Here is a 9,239-nt window from a genome sequence, read left to right on the forward strand (position 1 = left end):
GCCAATGACTTTCACATTAGATTTGAGGCCTGCTCTATTGGAGGAAATACATGCCTTGTACCACAAACATGATCTAATGTCGTGGCTGCAAGGTCATTGGCCCTGATGGGAACCTACTTCTGCCATCTTGCTAAATAGACAAGTTATCTAAATGGACATGCCTTCTAAATATTAAACTGCTAACCACAGATTGGTACAGCCCTCAGCCTTGGCCAGAGAAGCTTGTTACTGCAGTGGACAGTCAAAGCCCTGAGCATAGTGACTGCTGGGTGCTTGGACAGCTTTGTCTGCCACCCAGAGCCCAGAGAACACTGTACAAGGTGGGAACGGGAGGAATACAGGAGACAGAGATGGAGAGGAATGCTCATAAATGCCGCCTCCTGAGCATGTCATGGATGGTACAGTCATGGATTCACCTTGTTGTGCCAGGGAAATGTTAGTGATCCCCCCAAAACAGACAGGAGCCAATCTGATGCAACTCACAGCAGGGTCTTTATTCTTTTCGAGCTAGCTTGCTCCCCACTCCCCACCCCCAACGCACTGCTGTCACACAGGATGGTTTTGGTGGTGTGGAATCCCAAATGTCTATGGGGCAAGGCTTTGCAGTAAACAGCAAACAGGGAATATGTGTGCAAGCATCTAACTGGAAAGCTGCTGTGCCCTTTAACATAATTGGCTGGTGCTGGGAGTCACATCACAGACTTAACTTCTGTTTCCCTCTGCATTGGTGGTTGTTAGGCGAAGGGTGGGCTTGTAACCTGGGAGGTGCAGGTTTGTTGGGGGAATAACCTGGAGACACTGGTCTTGTTGGAGGTGTAATCTGGAAACTCTGCTCGTGTTGGGGATTAATTAGCCTAGAGACCAGAGCTAGGCTCAGGTTCTGTTGGGGGGCAACCTGGAAACTAATGCTAGGTACCAGCCTGTTAGTCTACCTGAGTTCAAACTTAGGTCAGGTTCTCTTAAATGGAGTCTGAATTTAAAAAGATGTGACATCTCAACCTCAGCTAAGATTACTGCCACAGATTATATCCACAACATTGGCCAACATTCCAACAGGCAGCACTAAGTGGGCTCAGTGGATTACAAAAACAAACCAAACCATGGAAAAAGGGAGAAGACAGGTGGGTAAGAAGGGATGTTTTAGGAGCCTTCTGGGGAGAGTGGGAGGTAGGAGTTAGGGATGGGCAGAATTAAGATACACTGTTCACATGTATGAAGTTATCAATAAATAAAGAACTTTTTAAAGAGGGAATACTGAAGAAAAACAGATTGAATTATTAGAAATGGAAATTTTAATACATCAAATAAAAGACTCTTCACAAAACTCCACCAATAGAATATATCAAGAGAAGGGCAGAATATCAGGGTTTGAAGGCAAGGTAAGGGATGGTAGCATTCAATAACAAAGATAAACAGGTAAGAACGTAAGAACACAACATCACAGAGAGATGAGATGCTGCAAAGAGGCAAAACCTACAAAATGGGAAAATTTCCATACTAAAAAGAATAGAAAATATTTAAAAAGCATAGCGGAAAGCTTTTCCAATCTAGGGGAGTTACAGCCATCCATGTGGACGGTGAACATGAGACTGTGAAGCCTCTCCCAGGCCATGCTTTAGCTAAAACCCTAAATATACAGGATGGGAAAGTGACAGTCACCGATAAAGGGAGCCCCTTCAAAATCACAGGTTTCTCAGGAGAAATTGTAGAAGCCAAAAAGGCTTGCCAATCCAGACTGCTGGGAGGAGTGTCCAGAGACTGGAGGGTCCTATGACTCCCCCAGCCCCTCCTAGGAAAGCAGATCAATAGCCCAGAACGCTAACCTGATGGTTTCTGAAAAGTAGGCACAGCATCATAGTGGTGCTGACCACAGCACTTTATTTTTATTTTTTATTATTTTTTTAAGATTTATTTTATATATATGAGTACAATGTAGTTGTCTTCAGACAACTAGAAGAGGGCATCGGACCTCATTACAGATGGTTGTGAGCAACCATGTGGTTCCTGGGAATTGAACTCAGGACCTCTGGAAGTGCAGTCAGTGCTCTTAACCACTGAGCCATCTATCTCTCTAGCCCAAACACAGCACTTTATGTCAATGGAAATCTTTTAGATTTCTTATTTCTCTTTTATTTCTTATTTATTGTATGTGTGTATGTATGTATATATATCACATATATGGGGAGAGAGAAGACTCTGTGTGTGTGTGTGTGTGTGTGTGTGTGTGTGTGTGTGTGTGTGTATGAGTCTTGTCAAATATATACAGTTATACATCCATCACCACAGTCAATAAGAAATTTCAATCACGGGGCTGGCGAGTTGCCTCAGCGGTTAAGAGCGCCGACCGCTCTTCCGAAGGTCCCGAGTTCAAATCCCAGCAGTCACATGGTGGCTCACAACCATCCATAATGAAATCTGATGCCCTCTTCTGGAGTGTCTGAAGACAGCTACAGTGTACTTACATATATAAATAAATAAATCTTAAAAAAACAAACAAAACAAAAAAAACAAAAAAGGAAAGAAATTTCAATAGCCCTAGAAAGATCCCTCATTTAAAAACTATTTTTATGTTTTTATTTTATGTGTATTGTTTTGCCTGTATGTGTGCATGTGTACCATGGTGCCCAAGGGAAAAGGATATCAGAGTCCCTGGAACTAGAGTTACTGATGGTTTTGAGCCACGGTGTGAGTTCTGGGAATTAAACCTAAGTTCTCTGGGAAAAGCATTTGTTACGGAGAGTCGACCAGAGGTGACCACTCAGACGCAGATGAGAGACCATTGAAAATCTTTATTCCAGCTGGCTAGGAATACACTTGGGTACTCAGAGACACAGACAGGTGTGGCTCCAAGTGTCCACAGCATGAGTGTCTGAAGGCAAAAACCACATCAGGATAATTTGCAGAAACAGCAGTTTAACAGAAGCTAAGATAAGCAGTTAGCTGGAGAGGGTTCTTCACATGCAAGCAGTTTTATCAGAAACTAAGATAAGCTAGGGCATCTTGTTCTCGAGGTTCCTAGAATGTAGTTTGGTAATTTTCCATGGAATTCTCTATCAAAGAGACCAAATTCTAGTTAAATCTCAAATGGCCTCAGCAAAACAAACAAACCAAGATGGAGCAGACGCTGCACTGGCTTTCCTGTCACACAGTAAGAAGTCTTTAACCACTGATTTATCTTTCCAGCCTCCACTCATGAATTTTCTAATAGCCCTATTCCTAAACCTTGGCAACCACTTATCTTTCATTTTAAAAAAATTACTTATCTGTTTTACTCTTTCAAAAAGTAGCATAAAAACTGAATCAAACAATTCACATTCATCCAAGCATATATTCAGTTTCTCTGGAAGAAAATGCTAAGATGGCTGGGGTTGTGGTGCAACACCTAATTTTACAAAAAACGGCCAAAATTTTTCCACCATTTTACCATTTGTGGTGATGATATAGTCACCAGCAAAAGTAAGCGCTCTAGCAGTCACCAATGATGTGAGAATGCTCTAGCAGTCACCAGGGGTGTGTGAAAGCTCTTGGTTCTGTGCAACCAGTTCTTAGGAGTGCCAGAGTTTGATTTTTAGGAATTTAGCAGGTATGTGGTGGCTTCTCATTTTTATATTAATTTCCACTTAATACAAAAAATTTCTCTTTTTAATAAGATGTTTTTGGAGACACAATATTTCAAAGCATTACAACTATTTTAGAGGAAGTCGAGCCAGGGTTCTTGATGGAAAATGTTATGGCAACAGTTATCTAGATAACAGATTTAGATACTTCTTCCTTCTGGTCTGAAGATGGCAGGGAGGGGACAGAAAATGGTGTGCACCTTCTCCCACCCTCACTCCCACCTCCAACCCCACCCCCACCCCAGCCCCACCAGTTACCAGTCCCCAGCATTTGCATGCACTACTGTTTATAGTATTATGGGAAAGCACTTCCCTTTAATTTACTTGGCTACTACATTGTGACATTTGATTTCCCCGCAAATGAACCATGTGAACTGATTCAAAGTCAAACTTTATCAAATGTTATAAAATCCTCCTCTGCCAAAGCATAATTGTCCTACTCTAAGAAAAAACCTGTTCACACCCAGTTAGTTACTGTTGCAAGATCTTGCTATGTCCATTTTCCAGGATTACCATCTGAGCTAGTGTGAGAACTGGGGCAGCTGAGCTAGGAGAAATCTACTTCTTCCTAGTTCCTGATTTTGAGGGCTGACAGATGGAAGCCTCCTGTGTTGCAGTGGCAGGCCTAGGGCTCCCTAGGGCTGAGGCTGCTCTGGCGAAGCACTGCGCAAATCTTCTGGGGCTGAGGTTGCAGTGTACCACCAAAGACATATTCCAGCCTGAGGCCCTGGCTCCCTTCTGGTAGTTGAAACTGAAAGGTCCTGAGGAGGGTGGCAAACATCAGGAAGAGCTCCATTCGGGCAAGCTGCTCCCCAGGACACACCCGATGCCCTGGAAGCAGAGGGAAAGGTCAAAGGAAAACAGGGGACTGTGTCTGTCCCAATAATCCTCCTGCATATACCATTCCAGGGTCCAGCACTGTTCCTGATACCTGCAGAGAAGGGCAGGAAGGCCTCATTGGCCACAAAGTTTCCATCCTTGTCTAGGAAGTGGCCAGGGTTGAATTGATGAGGGGTCTCCCAGCACTCAGGGTCATACAGCACGGAGGCCAGATTGGGCAAGATGATGGTTCCCTGCAGAGAAGAGCTGAAGTAGTTTGAAGAGGCTCAGACTGCCCAGTACCCAGCCTTGGCCTGGGGCTAAAGCAACTCCAGTATGTGGGTGGCAGTGACAGGAGTGCCCAGGACCCAGGGAGATCCTCAAAGGCCCTCCCTCCACGCTCACACCCATTAAGGAGTTGAGTTTCATACCTCTAGAATCAAGGCAGCCCACGATGGGGGAAGGGAAGAATGGAGATAGAAAGATCAAGCTTTGGAAAGGCAGAAAATGTAAAGCCAGAGATGGACACATGACTGGTTAATAGTGGGGAAAAGAGACCATGAACTATGCCCTCACCATCCCAGTAACCATAGCCCTACTCCTAACCCTTACCTACCCTATAGTTCTAACCCTAGCATCCACTCTGTCTCACAAGTGAAGTGAATGAGTGACAGAAAAGAAAGTCACACTGAGCAAATAGGACCAGGAAGGGCCAAAGGCTTCACCCCAAATAAACTGCTCTTTTCCATGTTGACCCGGGGCTAAAGAGAAACACTGTTAGCAGCTAGGGATAAGGCTTCTAGTAGGTGTGTGCCATTGTTGAGGGTGCTACACCACCTGGGCTGAAGCTGCAGCCACTTGGACCCATAAGACACCCAGATCTGGTCACAGAGCTTTACATAGAGGTGTTGGGAAAGTCCATGTTTCTTCTAGTGCCTGAGCAAGCTACACATTTTCCCATGACAGTGCAGAGAATTTCCCTGGGTCTTGGCCTGAGATTAATAGCCACATGCAATTGTGACAGCTCCTCCTGCCACTTTTTGTGGTGTTGGGGATAAACCCAGGGCTTCACTTACATGTTGAAAGCTGTATTCTACCACTAAGCCATACCTCAGCCAAATCAATTCTTGTTATTTTGAGTGTGAGCCTTATCCTTTAACAACTAAGTTCTCTCTCTGAGCCAGCTCAATAATTCTTAATAATCCCCTTCAGATAAAGAGACATTTGCAAAGAGGCTATAGTTGTTCATGCGTCCCATTCCAATGACATCTGGTGCCTTAGGAAGCACAGACTGATTTTAGTTTGCAGTGCAGATTCAGGACACCCCATATTCATTCATAAAAGCTAAACATGCCTTTGCCCCAGATTACAGAACCATCTGACTCCTGGGGACTCTATTCTAGCCTGTCCTCAGGAAATGGTAGCTTGAGTTTCACCAACGCATAGAATACCTGAGCAGAGACAGCTTGAAGGGGATCCATTGTGGTGAGTCCATTGCTGTCACTGTCCCTCAGTTGCTAAAATGGTATTGACTTAACAAAATCTAGGCTCACCTGGGAGATGGGCCTTGGGCTTGGCAGTGGGGATTATTTTGATTATATTAATTGAGGTGGTAAGGCCTATGATAGATAAGGTTAGCATCATTTCCTTGGCCTGGGTAAGACTAGAGAAAGCAGACTGGGCACTAACCTGCATGAACGGGTTACATGCTTCAATTACTTGTGCTCTACCACTCTCCTGACTGTAGATAAAATGTACCAGTTCTCTCCAGCTCCTGCTGCCTTGACTTTCCTTCAGTGAAGATCAAGTGCTCTTTACTACTGAACCATCTCTCCAGCCCCTAGTTTTGATTTTTGAGATAGGATCTCATATAATCTTGCCTGGCCTTGACTATGTGGCTGAAAATGACCTTGAACTGATGCTCCTGCCTCTACTTTCTGAGTTGTGGGATGTACTACTAGCCTAGCTTGTATTTGTTGGTTTACTTGTGTATTGTTGGGTATTAAACCTAGGGCCCTGCACATGGTAGAACTACATGAAATATGTGTGGACAATAAGAAGTTTCTTAAAATACCTCTCAAGCACAGGAATCTTTAAGGTTATCAATCAATGGCTGTATTCTGTCATAGCCACTGCCCCAAATGTCACAGGTGACTGACTGAATGAATGACAGCTGTCAGGTTGACAGAATCGGTAGCAAGTGCCTGTGCTGGGAAGAGTGCTTTCTGCAGGTGCTGGGTCTGCCTGGGTCTATTTCAAACGACTTACCTTGGGCACATAATAACCATGCATCCAAGTGGAAGTCACACACTGGCGTACAGCACCCACAGCCACAACGCTGCTAAGGCGCTGCACCTCGTGGAGGACAGCACGGGTGTAGGGCAGTCGCTCTCGGTCCTCATAGCAGATGGTCTGTGCAGCTCCCAGCATCTCATCCAGCTCCTGCTGCACACGCTCTGCAGACAGCTCAGTGAGGCCCTGGGAGATAGCTGTGGCCCCGCCTCCCCACACCACCCCTCCTCACTGCAGCCCCTACAGTCACAGCCCTAGGTCATACCTCCACCCCACCACCAACAGTATCACAGGAGAGAAAATTTGCTTCTGTGTAAGGTTCACTCCTGGAGAGAGACGTTATGAGAAGGGAAAAGACCTGGATGTGAGCCTCACAACCTAGGGTCTACTGTCTTCATCTGACATCTGAGAAAATGAAGGCTCTACAGAGAAGGTACTTTTGCCCTCACAGAGCTGGTTGCAGCCAGTTTGTTCCTTTGAGAACTCCAGGTACTTTTGTTCCCCACAACTGTGATCTTATCATTACCCCAGGGCCTGGCACTTAGTAGGTGGGGAGTCATTAGTGAATGAGTGAAGCCACGCCTCCCCGGCCACCAGTTCTGAGAGGTAGAATGATTTCCTAAGGTCATGTAGCAAGTCACAGGCTGGGAGCTGAAATCCCTCCTGTCTGACTCAAATCTGCCACTGATCCCTGAGCCACAGAGATGACAACAGGTCCTCCCCCGTGCCCATAGAACTTGGGACTAACAGACTAGAGAAGTTAGGCATAGGAGAAGTATAACTGAGCATTCCCTACCTTGGATGGCTCTGTGATGGACCAGGTATATGAGTGCCCAGTGCAGTGTGGTGGCCGTGGTATCTGTGCCTCCCAGAAAGAGGTCGATCACCACTTGGATCAGGTTCTCCTCATTGAATGTAGAGACAGGGTCATCGATGGCCTGGTGAAGGTGAGGGAAGGAACAGCTCTGGCTCTAACGGTTTCTTTCTTCTTCTTTTTAATATTTATTGTCTTCAGACACACCAGAATAGGGCACCATATCTCATTACAAGGGGTTGTGAGCCACCATGTGGTTGCTGGGAATCAAACTTAGGACCTCTAGAAGAGCAGTCAGTGCTCTTAACCGCTGAGCCATCTCTCCAGCCCTCTATGGGTTTCTTGTAGCACAGACCTGGTATCTTCCTAAGGTCTGATTTGTCTCAAGACTTGTAGGATCAGAGCTTTCTTGAGTGTGAGGCCCATAGAGGAGGGCCTGAGACCCAGGATAGATTGGCGTCAATAGGGGGATGGCTATGGAACTCTACCCTCTGCATCTATACCCTCTTCTAGCCTACCATCTGTAGGCTACCATCTAGCTCTGGCCTGGAAAGACCCTTTCTTAGTCCAGGTTTCAAGGTGCCCAAAAGTTTGCAGAATGAGGCAAACATGCGAAGTGGCTCATGGCTGAGAAATGAGTGCCCCAGACTAACCTTGGTGATTTGTGACAGGTAGCAGTTGATGAAATCCTTGGGGGCCTCAGCTGTTCTGAGCTTGTGCCTGATGATTTCATGACTGATGAAGCCCCTTACAGCCTCATGGTACTGAAATATCTTCTGATGGGGTCCTGAGAGGTGGCGGAGGGCCCAGGGAAACATGTCATACAGCTGTGGAGAGAATGGCCCTCTCAGAGCTTACTCCGGCACCAGGCCTGAGCATGACAGCTGAGCACTGTACCAGGGGCTCCAAAATAGACTGGGCATCTGATTTAGGAAACTCAGGGCTGCCTTTTGTGTGGAGAGCCCATTATAGACAGAAATGTGAGCCTAAGAAATCCAGAGTCAGACCCAGCCACAACTCCTGCCTTTTTACCATTCCAGCCAGACCCTGATGGAGGCTCCTGTCTGAGTTGGATCCAGGTAGTCCCATGGCCTACACACCAGCCTCCCCAAGAGCCAATTACCCGGCGCCATATAGTGCTGGCAAAAGCTAGGCCAAGGTTGATGGCTTGAATTAGTTCCAGGAAGATGGGCTCCTCAGAGAGGAAGTGATGGCCAAACACCAGGGTCCCAATAACTCTCGTTGTGGATCGGATGATAGGGATCTGAGGATCGAAGGCTCTCCCTGTGAGGAGAGGGGAGGGCCAAGTATGAGGATTCATCCAGGTTCAGACACCACCACTCCTCAGTCAAGCCCCCATCAGGTGCTTCCCAACACCTCCTGTGAGCCATGTTCTATGAAAGATGCTGTGAGAAGCATGGAAGGCTGGTTAGACACAATGTGGTGCAGGCATGTCGTTGCTGGGAAGAGCTAAGAAGCCTGGGATTGGGGAGAACACCTTAAGACTGGAATTTTAGGTCTAAAAGGATGAGTACTGGCTCCCCATGGGAAAGGAAGGCTTGGGGCCTATGCAAGTCCAGAAGGGAAAGAAACCTGTGCACGAGGCAAGAAATGTAAAAAGCCCTAGGTGTTGACTGTGAACACATGCAGAACTATAGAGGAGGCCTTGAGGCTTCCACTTACTTAGGCATTTTTAG

The 9,239-nt window shown here is 46.2% G+C and overlaps 1 protein-coding gene across 1 annotated transcript; it reads right to left on the reverse strand.

Annotated features, from left to right (window-relative positions):
• Positions 1 to 4,144: 4,144 nt before the first annotated feature.
• On the reverse strand, positions 4,145 to 8,672 carry LOC110311128 (cytochrome P450 2J2-like). Its single transcript, XM_021184358.1, has 6 exons — positions 8,666 to 8,672; positions 8,196 to 8,369; positions 7,525 to 7,666; positions 6,705 to 6,892; positions 4,549 to 4,690; positions 4,145 to 4,448 (listed from the first exon to the last, which is right to left on the reverse strand). The coding sequence occupies exons 2-6, from the start codon at positions 8,358 to 8,360 to the stop codon at positions 4,243 to 4,245; spliced, it is 843 nt and encodes a 280-aa protein (XP_021040017.1). The 5' UTR covers positions 8,361 to 8,369; positions 8,666 to 8,672; the 3' UTR covers positions 4,145 to 4,242.
• Between the last annotated feature and the right edge of the window lie 567 nt (positions 8,673 to 9,239).

Source organism: Mus caroli, chromosome 16 (genome assembly GCF_900094665.2).
Source record: "Mus caroli chromosome 16, CAROLI_EIJ_v1.1, whole genome shotgun sequence".
In the NCBI taxonomy this organism is placed as follows: Eukaryota; Metazoa; Chordata; class Mammalia; order Rodentia; family Muridae; genus Mus; species Mus caroli.

Bases quoted from the DNA above. Each gene is read 5' to 3' on its own strand.
- LOC110311128 (XM_021184358.1), bottom strand. From the start codon at position 8,360: ATGTTTCCCTGGGCCCTCCGCCACCTCTCAGGACCCCATCAGAAGATA. The intron at 6,893-7,524 runs GTAGGGAATGCT...AGCTGTCTGCAG, and splicing joins CCATCACAGAGCCATCCAAG to AGCGTGTGCAGCAGGAGCTG. The intron at 4,691-6,704 runs GTAAGTCGTTTG...TCTTCTCTGCAG, and splicing joins ATGGTTATTATGTGCCCAAG to GGAACCATCATCTTGCCCAA.